General features: G+C 34.1%; 1 protein-coding gene across 2 annotated transcripts; it reads left to right on the forward strand.

Annotated features, from left to right (window-relative positions):
- The first annotated feature begins 6,585 nt into the window (after window positions 1–6,585).
- On the forward strand, window positions 6,586–19,194 carry LOC115706507 (mediator of RNA polymerase II transcription subunit 12). Of its 2 annotated transcripts, none has more exons than XM_030634173.2 (13): window positions 6,586–6,987; window positions 8,010–8,237; window positions 8,706–8,765; window positions 9,054–9,159; window positions 9,478–9,546; window positions 9,667–9,720; window positions 9,877–9,984; window positions 10,672–10,821; window positions 10,923–11,270; window positions 11,396–13,818; window positions 14,254–16,854; window positions 17,541–17,871; window positions 18,154–19,194. In XM_030634173.2, exons 2-13 carry the CDS (start codon window positions 8,113–8,115, stop codon window positions 18,604–18,606), a joined length of 6,828 nt encoding a protein of 2,275 aa, XP_030490033.2. In that variant the 5' UTR covers window positions 6,586–6,987; window positions 8,010–8,112; the 3' UTR covers window positions 18,607–19,194. The 2 variants fall into 2 exon arrangements, with proteins under 2 accessions (XP_030490033.2, XP_030490034.2); XM_030634174.2 differs by having other exon boundaries at window positions 6,614–6,987; window positions 8,041–8,237.
- The last annotated feature ends 276 nt before the right edge of the window (window positions 19,195–19,470 follow it).

Below are 19,470 nucleotides of genomic sequence, written 5' to 3' on the forward strand. Positions count from 1 at the left end.
TGATTTCAGCGACTGGTTTTTTGATTTAATGGCCTCTAAGCCTCCTGAAGTGGTTCGGGAAGCAGCTATGATTAGCTGGAAAATATGGGCGGTCCGCAATGATCTTGTGTGGAATGACAAGACTTGTTCAGCGTATGAAGTGGTTCGATCGGCTAGAGTCGTCCTTGACCAATGGAGAAATGCTCAATCACAAAAACATGGGGCATTATTAATAGATGATATTAATAATGTTAATGAGCACTGGAAGAAACCAATGTTAAATACGGTCAAGGTTAATGTTGATGGTGCCATTTTTCAAGCGGAGAACAAGTTCGGATTTGGTTGTATAGCAAGGGATCACAATGGACAGCTTATAGAAGCTATCTCAGGGAGCCGAGTTGGATTGGTTCAGCCTGAAGTTGCTGAAGTTTTTGGGGTCAAAGAAGCCTTAAGTTGGATAAAAAGAAAGAAGTGGGCAAGTGTGGTGATCGAGACCGATGCTTTACTGGTGGTTCAGGCAATTCAAAGTTCTATATGCATGCCATCACAGTTTGGTCTAATTGTTCGAGATTGTCGAGAGCTTCTTTCTAAGTTAAATGACGTTTCTTTAAGTTTTGTAAAACGATACGCAAGCAAATTTGCTCATTGCATAGCAAGAGGAATGCAGTTTAAAGTCGATTGTATTTTTCGGTGGAACTGCTAGCTCCTTTTCAATTACTGTCTATTGTAACTACTGAAAGTTATTGAATAAATCCCATCCTTTATTCAAAAAAAAAAAAAAAAAGATGAGCATATTGATGACTAATTATAGTGAAAATATTAAAAGTGTTAAAGCCAAGTTTCTAACAAGAAAAGAGTAGGTAAGCGAATGATTCTATCTTAAAATCTTATAAGAGGTTTGTTTTAAATTTTAGAATTTCACGACGGTTGAATTTTGGACCATTATCTGATATTAAACTTCTTAGGTATAGAAAAAGCCCTTCAATTATTTTTTCATATAAAAAATATTTTATTTATTTTCTATGTGGGTGATTGGTGAACTTAATCTTGCCCATTACAATTTTTTTTAAAGTGAATGCAGAATATATTTTTGCATTTTTCAATCTTTATTAAATTTAAAATAATTATAAAAAAACCATTTAATTATTTTTTCATATAAAAATTATTTTCTTATAATTCTTTATTTTAATTTTATTTAAATAATTAAAACTATATTGATTTATTAATATATAATATTTATTAGAATAATATGACACCCTAAATATATATATTTTTTATATATGCTGGTCAAATTAATTTCATTAACTAAAAATACTTTCTTCTTTAAGGATTTTTTATTTATCTTATCCCATTGAATGAATTCTTTTTTACCAAATTAATTAATTGTACTGAATATTCTAATTTATAGCTACTAAAGATGAGCATATTGATGACTAATTATAGTGAAAATATTAAAAGTGTTAAAGCCAAGTTTCTAACAAGAAAAGAGTAGGTAAGGGAATGATACTATCTTAAAATCTTATAAGAGGTTTGTTTTAAATTTTAGAATTGTGTGGTTTGTTTTGAATTTATGTGAATTGTGAAGTAAGCAAAAATTAAATTTAAATCAATTTATTATACAATTGAAATATAATTGGTAAGGCCTTCTTTTAGATTTTTCAAACCTAATATATTAAATCAAGCTCTTATTATTAATAAATTAGCAAGATGTAGAAAATGTATATAAAAATAATGTATCATTAAAATAATATTGTTTAAGAAAAAATTTTTGAGGTTGAATTTGTTTTTTGTTTTTTTGTCTTTTTGGAATTGTTTAAGAAAAATAATGTCCCATTAAAATAAGACTCTTTCATTTATTTTATTTTCTTTAAAAAATAGATCATAAATATATAATAATGAGAAAAATGGGAGTAAAAAAAATAAAAAATATTTTAACTATGATTATTAATGAGATCTTGAACTTTAACATTAAAGAACTCAGAATTATTTTTTATAAACTATTATATATGTAACTAAAGTAGTAAAATGAAATAAGATGTTAAAACATAAATAATTATAATTTGTGAAATAATAATAAAATTCGTGTAAAAAACATTAAAGACATTTCAATTATTATTATTACTGAGATCTTAAATATTTGTAATTAAAAATATTTTTACACTTAAAAAATATCACAATAATAATAGTTGAAGCTACAAAATGTAAACATTTAAGTCTAATCTTAAATATTTGTAATTGAAAATGTTTTCAAAATTTAAAAAACTCAAAAGTTAAAAATATTTTTATTTTTTTTTTCAGCATTACAATTTAAAGTATAAATTTTACATTCTTATAATTTGTTCAAATTAATTCTTTTATCTAATATTTATATTGAAAAATTCAATCACCAACATTTTTATATAATCTCTCATTTTCAGTTTTCAAAAGTAAAAAATGTTGTGTGACCTATTTTATATCCTATATTCACATTTGTAGAAAAGACATTCAATTTTTGTTTACACGCTCCGTTTATTAAACTTAGAAAGTTATTTTTTTTTTTTAATTTAATTTAGTGCATTGCTATAAGGCACTGGTGTCTAGCAAATTTTTATATGCATTGCTTTGCGATTGGTTAGCAATACTCCTTATAAATTATTATATTAAGTTATTGGGAACTCGATACCTAATTGCACCAACAGCGAGATTGATACGAAGGTGAGTACTACGCACCACTTGTATCTTTTAGTATTTTTCTCTAACTTATTATAATGACATGCGATTTTATTTAATTTGTTAATTTCACTACCTTTCTAATATTTGAGAATATTAAATTACATTTCTAATTTCATAACTCTTTCTTTATTTATAATATACACACATTAAAATATTATATTTCAAATTATATCACTTAATCATTTAAAAAAAATACTAAAATAGGGTCCAACCTGCGCGAAGCGCAGCTTGGTTCCCTAGTTTACATATAATTGTACATTTTAATCTTTAAATAATATAATGTATTAATGATTAAATTGTAAATAAAGTTTTGTAAATATATATAATATTAAACAACATAATAAATGATTAGTTTAATATTGAATGTGCAAACATAGTTGTAAATATATAAGTGATATTTACATTAATTTCTTGCATAATTATTAATTTTTTAGCTTAATAATAATATATTATTATATTAATATTTTAAAACTTATTATTAATATAATATGTTTATTAAAACGCAAAATAAAAAATTTTATAATATTAATTAAATAAATAATAAACAGTTTTACAAAAATAAATAAACTAAATACATATAAATAAATTGAGAGAAAATTAAATCATATTAAAACTACAAATCAATATCAAACAATTTCCAGACCCTAATAAATTGTTTAACTACTCAGGTTCATTGTAACAAATTCACACTTAATAATTTTAGAAAATAAAGAAAATAAAGAAGAAAAGAATGTTGAAAACTCTCTTAAGAAAGCCTCTAATATTTATTTTGCTCTCCAAAATTCGTACTCTTTGATAAGAGTTTATGAATTTTTTCAGCTTTGAAACGTACTAAAAATACTAATAATAATGTGTTTATATAGGCTTACAAGGTTACTTAAAATATACTAAAAACAATTTAAAGTTTAAACTTAAACAAGATAAAAATCGTAACTCTATCATTTTTTCTCGCTATCTTTTTATCTTCTTTTTTTTTTAGAAATTTCTTGCTGCAACGACTTATAGTATTTTTGTCATAACTCTCGATCTTGCTCGGAATTAGACGATTCAATATGTTCCAGAAAGATAAAAGAGAGATCTAGAACTTTTACGTTTTGACTTTTTCTAAAATCTGATCAAAACATAGTCGAATTCAGGCTTAAAGTTTCAGCTTTATTTTCTTAGACAATTTTCTCTATTTTATAGATTATTTTTTTGTGAGATCTTTTTATCTTTTCTCCATCTTATTCATTTGATATTTTCTAATATTCTTCTATTTTAAATCTACAAAAATAAAAGATAAAAAAACGTAAAATTGCTCCAAATAAGAGTATAACTAAATTAAAAACACACTAAAAATTAACCTAAAAATAATACTAAAAACAACCAAACAAGGACACGTGTCAACTTCTGGTACATAGCCGAATTTTGAGTATAACAATTACGTATTCATATTTTCTCAATTAGTATGAACATGAATATGGGGGCTCATCAACTTGCGGGATGGGTTGTTTGTGAGAATAATTCTGGTATTTTGAACTCGTGGGAGGTGATCCCAGTGTGATCACCACTGTTGTTGTTGGTGTTTAATATATTTAAACTCTTTTCAAATAAAAAAAATCATAGGCTAACCTATGAAGGGGCAAGGTGGAGCAATAGGCCCCATTAACTGCATGTTTATAGTATCTCATTTTTGTACGGAGAGTACGATAGGCTTCTAAATTAACATAATTTAAGCATTCTAATCTTGTTTAACTTTTAAAGTTTTCAAAAAACCACAAATAGTTTACAATGTTAGATTTATATTTTACAATATTTTCTTTATTTTCGTCACTCTAAACAATTACGAATAGTTTGTATTACCAAAATTAAATTTTAAAACAAGTTCTTTCACTCTGGTAAAAAAAATACTAGTGCAACAAATTACTTAAATTTTATTTTTGACACTATAAAAAATATATATTTTTAAAAATGTACACGAGCTTTGAATAACTGCAATAAACACCATAAAATAATCAAAATTAAAATACTTAAATTATGTCAATTTGGATATGTTGCAAAGAGAATATTATATCGTAAACTTATCATGTATATAAAAATCTAGTGCGGTGATAAACTTAATCAATGTTTATCTTTAAGATGTTAAGGTTTTTTTTTTGAACGAAAATAAGCTTTATTAAACAGAAATATCCGCTAAAACAATGGACTGAAGAGCAAGGGGAACATCACTCTCAGTAAAACGACGACCTGACCAATAACAAGTACCACGTGCCATACAGTGCGCGGCTTTGTTAGCAGACCGTTTAACATGACCAATAGAAATACTACTTAAAGAAGATAAAATAGATTGACAATCTTGAACAAATAGACCAAAAATAGAAGGCATAAAAATTGAACTAAGAATAGCTTGAACAACTAAAATGCAATTCGTCTCTAAAATGACATGGGACTTGTTATTCATTTTTATCTAACTAAGTGCCTCTTTGACACTTAGAATTTCTGCAATCTCGGGTCGGCAACTGACAGAAGAAATAGTTGAAAACGCCTCAACTATTCGACCATCGCAACCGCGGGCAACAAACCCAGTACCAATCTCATTTGTGTCTTCAAAGATTGCCCCATCCACATTCATTTTTAACTGTCCAGCAGCCGGTTTGGACCAGTGGTCCCTTGTGTCAATGCGATTGAAAGCCAGGGAGACCGAGCCCAGCCGCTTAGACTGAGCACACTGCCATTGTCGAAGAGTGGTTCGAGCCAGCCAAACAACCTCAGTAGCACTACAACTTTTACCATTCCAAAGCATATCATTCCTAGCCTTCGAAATTGCCCAACCAACCACGACAGCTTCTTCAACCAATCCCGTATTGCCTACTGCCAACACTTCCATAAACCAATAAAAAAAATTAGTTGCTGCATAATGACCAACACCTAACGCAGATCTAAACCAACACGAATGAGCAAAGGAACATTGAACCAAAACATGGAATATTGACTCTTCCCCACAGTTGCACAACACACAATGTAAATTCACAGGAAGATGTTTACTATGAAGTTGAGTACGTGTAGGCAAACAACCTAAAAGGGTTTTCCAAGCAAAATATAAAACCTTAGGAGGAGCTTTAATCTTCCACATCATCTTCCAAACATCATCCTCCATGGAGGAATGCCAACTACTATTGACCGACTGTAAGTGATTATAAGAACTTTTGACAGTAAAAAAACCAGTTGGATCCTTATTCCAAAACCAACTATCACTCGGAAGATTAACACTCAAAGACACCTATTTGATGAGCTCAACATCACGGGGATCAAGATGTTAAGATTTTTGTTATTAATTTTCAAATATTTATTCTATTTTTTTTTTGTAAGTGTTAAAGATTCGAACATTAACCTTAAGAAGAGATAAATAGAACTCTTTCACTGCATTAAATGTTCAATATATTAATAGAAATTATATAATTGTATTTAAAATTTTGCACCAACTAACAAAAATTTCTAAATCTGTCGTAATTCAATTAATAATAATCTAATTAAATATTTTCACATATAAGAAAACATAGTAATAACTTTATAAATAATTATATTTTCTATTTTAATACTTTAATTAATTAAATTATTTTTAGCTCTTCATACCAAAAGCTTCAAAATATTTATTTTTAAATTATTTTTAACTCTTCATACTTTAATTCTACCTATTAAAACTCAAAATATTAATATTTTACAGATTTTTTTTTTCTTGAGATGAAATACATTGATATAATTAGGACAATAAAATTCAAAACATTAGTATATAATCTTAAATCAGATCTAATAGTATAAATGATCAATTATTATATGCTAAAATATAAAATAAAAAATTAATAAAAATAGTTTTTTTTTTATAAGAAAAAATTAAAAAAATAGTTGGAGTGAAGAAAATTAGATGTTGGGAAGAAGAAAAGGTACCCAAATTGTAGCCCAATAAGGCTAACTTAATACACATTCCACACTAGAAAGAACAGAGCCATCGTCGTCGTCGTCATCATCAGCAAAACTAAAGAGTCAAAGCCCAAGGCCCGAGACCCTCCCCCTCCTCCTTCTTCATTCCGAAATCTCGAATCTCTCTTTTTCTCTCTGTTCTTCTCGTCATCGCAATCTAACCCTTTGTTCCCATTCTAATCTTTCCCCCTTTTTTCTAGTTAAATTTTATCTTTTTAAATTATGCCATCAAAACCCTAGCTCAACTTCCTGCTTAAAACTCAATCTGAAGCTTTGCGTTAGCTCGTTCCGGTCTCTGAAGAAGTTTCCATATTGAATTTATTCAAAACCCTAGTTGCGGTTCGTATTTCAAGTTTTTTCATCTTTTTTTCCTTTTCGGTACTCTATTGTTGTTATTTTATTAGATTTGGTGAATTGGGGGTGTGGATTTGTGTTTAATAAGCTGTTGAGTTTAGCTTGGGTTTTACTCTGGGGATTGTCTGCTGTATGGGATATTTGGTTGCAGTGGTATTTGGGGGTTTGGTTCTGTTTATTTTTTGGTTGCTTTAGTTGTTTAGTTTTTCTTTTTCTTTTTTCTTACAAGAATTCAACTGGTTTTAGATACTTGGGTGACTTGTTTTTTGGCAAATCTTTTGAATATATTGTCGCCTGTTTACGTGCTGTCGAGCAAGTAATTTTAGATCAAATTGCTTTATGGACTTCATGCTAATTGGGCTGTGAATTAGCATGTATATAAAAACAAATTACTGTTCAAGTTTGAAGATTTGTTATAGTTTATTTGTTCCCCTTTTTGCTGCTAATGTTGTCTTTGCAACTCTATGCTAATGTAAACCCTCCTCAAAGTGTTTTTCTTTATTATTTGGAGCGTTTAAGAATCTCATAGTGTTTATGTGTGCAGTTTTCTTCCTTATGCAGTTGTATAGTTTGAAAACTGCTGAAACTTTGTTTCATTTTTTGTGCCTGGTTTTCTTAGGCTTTGGCTCATATTAGATTTGTTATGGAATTGAATTTTAAACATCTTATCATAGGATAGTTTGACCGTTTGAGGTAGCAAATAGAAAGTTCTGCACACGAGTTTCATTTTCTGATTATTGAATTTTTTTGTTTAGAGAACTGGCATCATTTATCCCATTTCCTAATTGGGAGATGTTTCGCATTATGTTCTGAATATTTATCTATCTTATTTTCATGCTGTGTGCAATTTTGCAATAACTGTGTTTCATTTAGATATTTTAGACTTACAGTTTTGTCTTGAAATAGTTTCAGATTTTTGGTAGGCATGTGAGTAATGATCATCAATTTTGAATTGAGAAATCCTCTAATGATCTGATTTCTGTTTCCTCCATGACTTAAATTGTCAGAATTGACAGAACTGGTGCTTCTGCAATGCAGTTAAGTTTATTCAACATTTTCTAGCAGTTTCAATGCTGGGTGCAGTATGCCGATGATAGTTGGGAGGGAGACATGCAACGGTATCATGCTGCTGGCTGCACTAGTGCAGTTAATAACAGTTCAATTGGTGGAGCATCAGCAAGGGATACTGCCCGAGCTGATTCATCTTCTTTGCCAACTAACTACTCTCTGAATAGGTAAATGATTTCCAACACACACTATTTTGTCTTCAATTCTGATTACTGCCCCATTCTGAGATCCCGTTGCAGAAAAAGGTATATGTATCTCTTTAATCATATTATGAGCACGATTTCTGTGATTTATGATACTAGTAATTTCTGATCGGTGTCTCCATATGCTGTTGTATATTATTTTTACTCATGTCATGTGGGTGTATGCGTAAAAAAGTAATTTGTGGCATTCAGATAGTAATTATTGTCCATTTTCTGTTTAAAACTTTGTAACTGGATTTGGTTTATGAGATTGAGTAATCATGATGTGATCAGACCAGAAATTGGGAATATTGCCCCATTAAGGGGTTATTTCTCTGGCATTTAAGTTACATATTATATTACTGGTATCTTCAGTTAGTACAGTCAAGTTGTTTGTATTACCTGGTCTTCTTTTGCCCCATATAACGTAGTGACTCATTTTCAATTCTCCAGGCGGCCGTCTCAGTTATCACCTTACAAGTTGAAGTGTGACAAAGAATCCTTGAATTCACGGTAATTTGCAATGGATCAGTACATGTCTTTGCTGTAGTTGCTTTTATTTTAATATGTATATTTGTGTAGTGTGGAAAATTTGGACGTTTGATAACAAATATGTATTTATTTTTATAATAACCTTGACATATTTTCAATTGTAGTTTAGTCATTTTTAATCCTCTTATTTTAATTCCTAACTAGATAAGGTAGATAATATTTTGGCTTTATTGTATTTTGCTTAATTAGTAATTTTCTTCTGAATATTGCTCTCATTTTTCGTTTCTGGAATTTGCTCTAAAATATCAGGCTTGGCCCACCTGACTATCACCCGCAAACTACAAATTGTCCAGAGGAGACACTTACCAAAGAATATGTGCAATCTGGATACAGAGAGACTGTTGAAGGAGTTGAGGTAGGCTTCTATTTACAGACAAATTTCTGCAACTCCGATTCTTTGTTTTTTCCTTCCTGTTTTTCTGAAACTACTGTTAATTGGGATGTGTTAGTCATTTAGGGTTTTATTTATTTTTAAAAGCATTACTAGTTTTCATCTCTTATGTAAAACTGTCTTATAAATTTGTTAGTAACACTGCATAGTTTGTTGGGTTTCATGACATTCTCTACACTAATGAAGAATGTAGCTATGAAGATTTTATAATTGCTTTTATAGTTAGTGGTGTAACTGTCACAAGTATTTACTTGACATGGTTGTACACGCTGAATGTACCAGGAGTCAAGAGAGATATCACTGACTCAGGTTCAATCTTTTACCAAACCTGTTGTCGTCAAGTGCAAAGAGGTAATTTTTTTACTTCTAGATTTGGAATTTGGAGTTTTTTCCCCCCTTTTCTTTTCTCTATCTAATCGGTGGTGGATATTGTTCAATGATGTCTGTTTTGATTTCTTGTCTTCTTTTCAGTCTATCAGGAAATGTCTGAGGGCTATAAATGAGTCTCGTGCTCAAAAGCGAAAGGTGATGCATATATTCTTTCTCTAATTCTTTTTGTCTTTTTGAAACTATTATTTATTTATTATCACTGTTCTTTTGCACATGAATGCATTCCAATGAGTAAGATCTTATAGGATTGAAAATCATCAGAGTTTTGATTATCTACTTTTACCTTGGCAGGCCGGCCAAGTTTATGGTGTTCCACTTTCTGATTCACTATTAACAAAGCCAGGTGTTTTTCCCGACCAAAGGCCATGTAGTGAAGACTTCCGTAAGAAATGGATTGAGGTAAGGCATTCATGCTGGACAAGCAGAAACTTATTATTTTTCTTACCTCACTAGAGAGGCAGACCTTTTAAATTGATGGTAACTCTTTATAGGACGGTCCTTCTAGTTGATTGTATGTTATGGAGAAAAGAATACTCTACATAATGGACTGGACCATGAGATGCCTAGTTAAGCTTAAGAAAATTTATGGATGCAAAAGAAAGATAATTGTCATTTGAGGGTGTGTCAGTTTATATTATAAAACACATTGACCTCGCGGTTAATCACAAACATCTTGATGTCTTGTGAGAGAGGATATGCTTTATAGAAAATGATACAAGTTAATTCAGCATTTTTGTAATAATGTGTAGAACCAATGATCTGCAACATGGTTTATGGAGCCAAAGAAATAAATAATTATGCAGAGAACAAATACTAACTCTTAGCTGTATAGAGTAAACAAATTACTAAATCATATTAATTAATCTTGTCTTATGGGGCTTCTATTGTTGACTCTACAATCTTCCATTATCTCGGCTGGGATTCACAATGCAATTATAAATTTAACTGAAAAAAAGAGAAGCTTTGCTTGCTGTAGAAATTATAACCTGAGAAGTCTTTTGTCTTTTTGTCTTTTTTTTTTTTCATATATATATATATAAACACATGAAAATTACATATAAGTTTCAAATTCTTTTTTATTTCCAGGGTTTATCACAACAACACAAACGGTTGCGTTCCCTGGCTGATCATGTTCCTCATGGGTATAGGAAACGATACCTATTTGATGTTCTTATAAGGAATAATGTTCCCTTGCTCAGGGCAACCTGGTTTATCAAAGTAACATACCTGAATCAGGTATGGGTGCTGAAGCACCAGCAGTTTTGCTTTGTTTCACGACCATTCTTTGCTACTTTTAAAGATGAAAGCTGACATATAATGATTTCAACATTTTATAGATTCGACCTGGTTCAGGTGGTATTTCTGGAGCATCCGATAAAGCTCAGTTGTCCCGAACTGAGTTGTGGACAAAAGATGTCATTGATTACTTGCAGTCCCTCTTGGATGAGTTCTTTTCAAAGAACAATGCTCATTCTTCTTCACACACCAGAGATCGGGTACCACAAATGTTGTATGGTGGGTCTGCTGCACACCAAAGGAGTGATCCAGGGTCAGCTGCACCTGATATCGAAGAGTCTTCTCTGCATTTTAAATGGTGGTACATGGTACGCCTTTTGCAGTGGCACCATGCTGAAGGACTGATTCTGCCTTCTTTTGTAATTGATTGGGTTCTCCGTCAGCTTCAGGTACTCTTTGCCCAAGTCTCCTATTTAAAATATCTATGTATGCTAATTCTTATTATTATCTTTTACTTTTTCCTGTTTAAGTTTTGTCTGGTTTTATAAATATCTTTCATACTTCACTCTTTCAGGATAAAGAATTACTGGAAGTTGTGCAGTTGCTTTTGCCCATCATATATGGTGTTTTGGAAACTGTTGTTCTATCCCAAACATATGTGCGCACTCTTGTGGGAATAGCCGTTCGTTTTATACGTGAACCTTCTTCAGGTGGATCAGATCTTGTAGATAATTCCCGAAAGGCATACACAACCTCTGCACTGATTGAGATGCTTCGATATTTAATAGTTGCTGTGCCTGATACATTTGTAGCTTTGGATTGCTTCCCATTGCCATCTTGTGTTGCTTCGCATGTTGTAACAGATGGAAATTTGTCAAAGTCATCTTCCGATGATGCGAGAAAGATTAAATTTGGCTCATCAGAAGTTTCATGTCTGTTTAGGAGTAAGGGTCTTGATGCCCAGTACCAATCCTTGGCCCTTAACTACGTTGTTTCATCTATTCAGAAGCGTGCTGATAATCTTGCAAAGGCTGCACGTCCTGGGTATCCTGGTCATAGTGTGGCTAAAGTGGCAGAGGCTTTAGATAGATCCCGTATTCAAGGTGATGTCAAAGGGGCTTACAAACTTCTCTTTGAAGATCTTTGTGAAGGAGTTGCCAGTGAACACTGGATTGCAGAAGTCAGTCCCTGCTTGAGATCATCGTTGAAGTGGATTGGGAATGTTAACTTATCATTTGTTTGCTCTCTATTTTTACTTTGTGAATGGGCGACATGTGATTTCAGGGATTTTCGGACTGCTCCTCCTGACAAGGTGAAGTTTACTGGCAGAAAAGATTTTTCTGAAGTATATGTTGCAATTCGGCTTTTAAAGCTGAAGATAGGAGGTTTGCAGAATTCACTTCGATCCAAGAATGACAACCCATTTGGAGTTAATATTCTGGCAAAATGTCCAAGTCAGCAGAACAGATTTTCAGTCAAAAATACCATGGGAGATTTACATGACTTCAAAAGTAATTCAAAATATGGTGATCAACGGGGTATGAACATATCTTCAATTTTTGAGAGCCCAGGTCCTTTACATGATATCATAGTATGTTGGATTGATCAGCATGAATCATGCAAGGGGGAAGGGTTTCAACGCCTCCAGCTGCTTGTAGTCGAATTGATACGTGCAGGGATATTTTACCCGCATGCTTATGTAAGGCAGCTCATGGTGAGTGGAATCATGGAAATGAATGGGTTGTTGATTGAGGCTGATAGACGGAAGAGGCATTATCGAATATTGAAACAATTGCCTGGGATATTTGTGCATGATGCACTGAAGGAGGCTGGGTTAACTCAAGACCCAGAATTTTTGGAGGCCATGCAAGTTTACTCAAATGAGAGACGACTAGTACTTAGTGGACTTATTTGCAATCTCAGTAAAAAGTCTAATAAAACAAATATATCAGCTCAAAAACAAAAGTTCCGTTCAATCTCCGGGAAGGATGGTGCTTCATCAGCCTCTGCTGATCAGTGGAAATCTGTTCAGCCATCAAATTTAATTTCACGTAAAAAGGTAAAACACGAGGTTGATATTGAAGAACTAAAGGAAGCAATCTCAGTAGTGTTACAGCTACCAAGCACTTTGCTAAAATCTACAGATGCAGGACTTAATGAAACACTTATTGGTGTGAAGAGGTCTTCTATGGCACTCTTTAACAAGATGGATTTGGGAGAAGGCACACCTGGGTGTGAAGAATGTAAAAAAGCAAAGCGGCAAAAACTGGGTGAGGAAAGAAGCTCTTGCCTCCAAGGACAATCTTCGATTCAATCTGATGATGAAGATACCTGGTGGGTGAAAAAGGGGTCTAAATCTTTAGAGTCTATGAAGGTTGATCCCCCGCTGAAGTCAAATAAGCAGGTCCCCAGGAATAGGCAGAAATTACCCCGTAAGACTCAAAGTCTTGCGCAATTAGCAAATTCTAGGATTGAAGGTAGCCAAGGAGCATCTACAAGTCATGTTTGTGATAATAAAGTAAGTTGCCCTCATCACAGATCTGGACTGGAAGGAGAAAATTCCAAGTCTGCTGAAAGGATAAAAGCTAACAATTGCACAGATGTTGTTTCAATTGGGAAAGCATTAAAACAGCTGCATTTTGTAGAAAAGAGAACAATTTCAATGTGGTTGGCCACTGTTGTTAGGAAGGTTGTTGAAGAGGTTGAAAAGTCCATATCCAAGGTTGGACAATTAGGGAGGCCATTCCCTTCTGCTGATGACAGGAATGGCATCCGATGGAAGCTTGGTGAGGACGAACTATCTGCCATACTCTATTTGATGGATGTTTCAAACGATCTAGTGCTGGCTGTCAAGTTTGTCCTTTGGTTGCTGCCTAAGGTACTTGGTAGCCCTAGTTCCACAATCCATAGTGGGCGGAACAGTCTCATGTTGCCGAGAAATGTAGAAAGCCAAGTGTGTGAAGTGGGAGAGGCATTTTTAGTATCATCACTTCGAAGGTGAATGCCTATTGTTTTACGTGTCTTAATATTTAATTGTTTTTGCATATATATACTGGTCCTTTGGGCCAGTGTTGTTATTTCCTGAAATCATTTCAGCATCTTAAGAAATCACAAAATTAGATAACTTATGAAATTTTTATTCTATCAAGTCGCATAGAGGTTTTTTCTTCTCACTGAAAACTGAGATAGTATTATGCATATTGCATTCAAAGAAATGTACCATGCAGCATATGTGCATTAATATTGTTGGGTAAAACACTTTTACATTAATTAACCAAATCACTATCCAATGTTTCTTTCTTTCTTAATTTATTTTATATAAATGAAACTCTTATGCTATGTTTAGATTATTGCTTTGCTTTACTTTAGCTTGATTTGGCTGATCATTGCAATTGGTTCAAGTTAAATGCCCTGACTATAAATCTGGTTCAGGTATGAGAACATACTTATTGCACAAGATCTTATTTCAGAAGCGTTGTCAGCTGCAATGCATCGTGCTGCAGCAGTAATGGCCTCTAACGGAAGAGTGTCAGGCTCATCAGTTTTGGTATATGCACGGTATTTATTGAGAAGATATGGTAATGTGGCTAGTGTTATTGAATGGGAGAAAAACTTTAAGGCAACATGCGATAAAAGACTTGTTTCTGAATTTGAGTCTGGACGGTCGACAGACGGAGAGCAAAACTTTCCGCTTGGTGTTCCTGCAGGAGTTGAAGATCTTGATGACTTTTTCCGTCAAAAGATTAGTGGTGGCCGTTTATCCAGGGTGGGTGCAAACATGAGAGACATTGTGCAACGAAATTTAAATGTTGAGGATGTTCTTCAGCAGTTTTTTGGTAAAGAGAGAAAGGTCTTTGCTGCCGGGACTCCTAAGGGTCCTGCTGCAGAAAAGTGGGATGATGGGTATCAGATAGCACAAAGAATAATTGCTGACTTAATGGAATGCATTAGGCAGACTGGTGGTGCTGCTCAGGAGGGGGATCCATCTTTGGTGTCTTCTGCTGTTTCTGCCATTATTGGTAATGTTGGGCCAACTATTGCAAAATTGCCTGATTTGAGAGTGGGAAGTGGCTATCCAAATGCTCCATCTCCTACAGATTCTATAAATGTTGCCAAGCGTATATTGCGTATCCATATAAGCTGTCTAGGCCTACTTAAGGAAGCGCTTGGTGAGCGCCAAACCCGTGTATTTGAGGTAGCCCTTGCAACTGAAGCTTCTTCAGCCCTTGCTGCAGTCTTTGCTCCTGGAAAGGCATCTCGAAATCAGTTTCAGTCATCTCCTGAATCTCACGAGTCAAATAGTAGCATGTCCAACGAAAACTTGAACAATTCCACAAAAGTGGTTCTTGGTAGAGCTACTAAAATTGCAGCTGCTGTTTCTGCTCTTGTTGTTGGGGCAGTGGTTCATGGGATCACTAGCTTGGAGAGAATGGTAACTGTTCTAAGACTGAAGGAAGGGTTGGATATAGTTCAATTTATACGGAGCACAAGATCTAGTTCTAATGGCAGTGCTCGTTCAATGGGATTTAAGATGGACAACCTCATTGAAGTTTATGTTCACTGGTTTAGGCTGTTTGTTGGAAACTGCAGAACTGTATCTGATGGATTGATTGTGGAACTCTTGGGTGAACCTTCCATAGTAGCTCTTTCCAGGATGCAGAATATGCTTCCTGTTGTTTTGGTATTTCCACCTGCATATTCAATATTTGCATTTATTGTATGGCGACCATTCATTTTAAGTACAAGCCTTTCAATCCGTGAAGATATTAATCAATTATACCAGTCTTTAACGCTGGCTTTTAATGATGCCATAAAGCACTTGCCTTTTCGAGATGCATGCTTGAGAGACAGTCAGGGATTTTATGATCTAATAGCTGCAGATGGAAGTGATGCTGAATTTGCAGCCATTCTTGAATTAGGTGGTTCTGACATGCATTTAAAGTCCAAGGCATTTGTACCTCTCCGTGCAAGGCTTTTTTTAAATGCTATCATTGACTGTAAGATGCCAGAGGATGGAAATCGGGTCTTAGGACATGGTGAATCTAAAACTCAATTTGCCGAGACTGAGACAAAGCTTAAGGACAAGCTTGCACATGTATTGGATACCCTACAACCTGCAAAGTTTCGTTGGCAATGGATAGAGCTACGACTTCTTTTGAATGAACAAACTCTCGTTGAGAAGCTCCAGTCCCATGATATATCCCTGGCAGATGCCATACGTTCCTCGACACCTAGTCCTGGAAAAGCGGCTGCTTCTGATAATGAGAACAATTTTATTCAGATCATTCTCACAAGGTTATTGGTTAGGCCTGATGCTGCATCTCTTTTCGCAGATGTGGTTCATCGTTTTGGGAGATCTCTGGAGGATTCTATGTTAATGCATGCAAAGTGGTTCCTTGCTGGCACTGATGTTCTTTTGGGAAGGAAAACTATCAGACAGCGTCTTATTAATATAGCTGAGAGCGAAGGTCTTTCAACAAAAAGCCAATTTTGGAAATCTTGGGGATGGTATAAGTCTGATTCTCACCCTGTCACAACTGGGGACAAAAAGAAATTTGAAGCCATCTCGCTTGAAGAAGGAGAAGTCATTGAAGAGGGAACAGATTCAAAAAGATGCAGAAAAGGGCCTATTCCAACATCTGACAATGAAGGGTTTAACGTCACCCAGCAGAATGTGACAGATAGGGCTCTCATCGACTTACTTCTTCCATGCATAGATCAAAGCTCTGATGACTCCCGCAATACATTTGCTAATGATCTGATTAAGCAGTTGAATACCATTGAACAGCAGATAAATGTATTTACTCGTGGGGTGAATAATCAAGCAGGATCATCTCCTTCTGGAATTGAAGGTCCAACGACCAAGGGAAGTAACCGTAAAGCTATTAAGGGTGGTAGTCCTGGACTATCGAGACGAGCAGTAACAAGTTCAGCAGCAGATTCTTCACCACCTCCGCCTGCAGCTTTGCGAGCTTCTATGTTGTTGCGATTGCAATTACTTCTAAGATTGCTTCCTGGGATTTGTTCAGATGGGTAAGCATGCAATATTTTACCACACTTAACTACTATATTTTATTTGTTTATTTGAAACTCTTTTCTTGTTCTTTTGGCTTCCGTTCTTATACTTTTAAAAAGTTTGTTTTTGATTTTGAGCCCATGATGCCTATTGAACTTTTACCTATTACTGAAGGAAGATGCAATTATTTTGATAAGTTTCTTTGAAATATAGTTGGGGTTCCCTTGGGAAAAAGATCAAGCTGTTAACCTATGTTATGCTCCCACAAGTTTGAGGTTCAATACCTTATTGCGGCTTTTACCAAACAAATATGTTCAAAATTCTTGGCTTTTAAAGATTCTAAGGTTGTTCTCACGAGGTTTTGGTTTTTGATTCGTCATGGGGACTTACCTAATAATGGGCTAGAGGTTTGGTTTTAGTTTGTCATGGGAACTTAATAATATGTTAGAGCTTGCCCCTTGAAGCATATATTTTCAGCATGAAGTCCCAATATAAAATAAAGGATTAAATTGAATACCCCTTTATGAATGTCATTTTATCAGAAAACACTCCTAATGAAAAACCGATTCTTATGATTACTTTTAGTTGACTTGCGAGTTGTTATACGTTCTGAATTATCAGGAATTTATAAAATTAGTGGTAATATTTATATATATTTATGTTTTAAATTTAATTATACAATTGTGTTTCTTGGATCTGTCAGGGAGCCATCGGGAAGGAACATGAGACACATGCTTGCTTCCGGAATACTTCGTCTATTAGGGAATCGAGTGGTGCATGAGGATGTAGAGCTTTCCTGTAATCCCATTCAAACTTTGTCCAAGAAGGAGGTGGAATCTTCAACAGAAACTTCCTCATCTGTCATTACAGATTCGTTTGGTGAAAGTCTCTTCGATCGATTATTGTTGGTTCTACATGGGTTGATGAGCAGTTGCCAACCAAGCTGGCTGAGATCAAAGCCTGCTTCCAAGTCAACCAATGACCATGCAAAGGACGTTTCTATATTTGATCGTGAATTGGCAGAAACATTGCAGGTTCGTTACTTTCATTATTCACTCACGTGATTTTGTTGCTCTGTGTTAAATTCTCTTCTCCCTTAACCACACTGCCAGAAAGTGAAGTTGGTCCTGTCCATTAATTTTCTTGGATTTTTTGTTATAGCATTTTCATTTAAAATTTGTAGGTTTTGAATACTTTTTAATTATCAAAATTCAATGAATACGTTTCTGAAACAAATAAATTGAAGTAAAAATTTGCAGACCAAGCAAATTGTTATTAGTTTTTGTCAACCTAATTAGATCTTATTGGCAATGCAGTGTGACTTAGATCGTATGCAACTACCTGACATGATTCGGTGGCGGATTCAAACCGCAATGCCAGTACTCCTTCCCTCTGTCCGGTGCTTTGTCAATTGCCAATTACCTTCTATTCCAAATACAGCCTTAGCATCTCTTCAATCCAGCATCTCAAGTTCTGGGTCTTACTCAGGAAGCTTAGTCACATCTCAGAGGAATCAGTTTCCTTTAGCTCGACCTGTATCTAACATAGCAGGAAAGTCTAAGTCATTGCCCTTGCAGGATTATGATACAGAAATTGACCCATGGACACTCTTGGAAGATGGTACAGGATCAGGTCCATCTTCAAGTAACAGTGGCTTGATAAGCAGCGGTGATCATGCCAATCTTCGGGCATCTAGTTGGCTTAAAGGGGCTGTAAGGGTGAGGCGGAAGGATCTCACATACATTGGCGCTGTGGATGATGACAGCTGAATCTAACATCACTCCATTCCAGAATTTTTTTTTGTGGAGTGAGCAAGCCCCTCTTCAGGTAATCTAATGTGTTATTTGTTGTCCAAAATTGGTGCCAAGATCACCATGTTTTGTATACCTCCTCTTTGACAACAGAGGATCTGCAAAGAGGGAATTTTTTTTGGTGGGCCGCCGTGGAGTTTTAAGGAGGAATTTGGAGATATATCTTCCCATGTCAGCCCATTCAACTCGGTCTTCACTAACCCTTTTGATTATCTCTCTTCCAAACTGTGCTTCTTCTTTGTGCAGTCTGGAGGCTGTTGTATATATAGAGATAATTGTTTCATTTTACCAATTAATTTAATTAAAATCTCAAAAGAATGACCTGTAGGAGTTTGTTGTCATTTCTATTCGAGTCTTTAATTCCTATCCCTTACTGCATATAATAACATCACACATATGTGTACACCTATTTGTACATGTATATGTCAAATTTGCATGTTATGTACTCGTTTATTCTTATTGCCGAAGATGAGATGCATTTGCTCTGGCTTTTGCCCATTTTCATTTTTTATGCAATTGTTAAATTCATAGTCCGTTTAAATACTAGATTTTATGTAATTCTTAGTTATCGATAGTCTCATTGGACTTAGATTTGATTAGATTTTCTGTAATTCTTTGTTCAGGTCATTGACATTTAAAATGAGCTTGCTGATGTAGCTGTATTATTGTTATTATTATTATTATGAATCCCTTTGCGGCTCAACTCTACTCTAGTCCAATTGTTCTTGTCAGTAAACTTAAGAATAAAATGTCTACTCTGTAGTAAGTGTTTTTACTCATTAGGTTTGTTTGGTTTAATAATTTACTCATTGTTTTTACTCC

This window comes from Cannabis sativa, chromosome 1, assembly GCF_029168945.1.
Source record: "Cannabis sativa cultivar Pink pepper isolate KNU-18-1 chromosome 1, ASM2916894v1, whole genome shotgun sequence".
In the NCBI taxonomy this organism is placed as follows: domain Eukaryota; kingdom Viridiplantae; phylum Streptophyta; class Magnoliopsida; order Rosales; family Cannabaceae; genus Cannabis; species Cannabis sativa.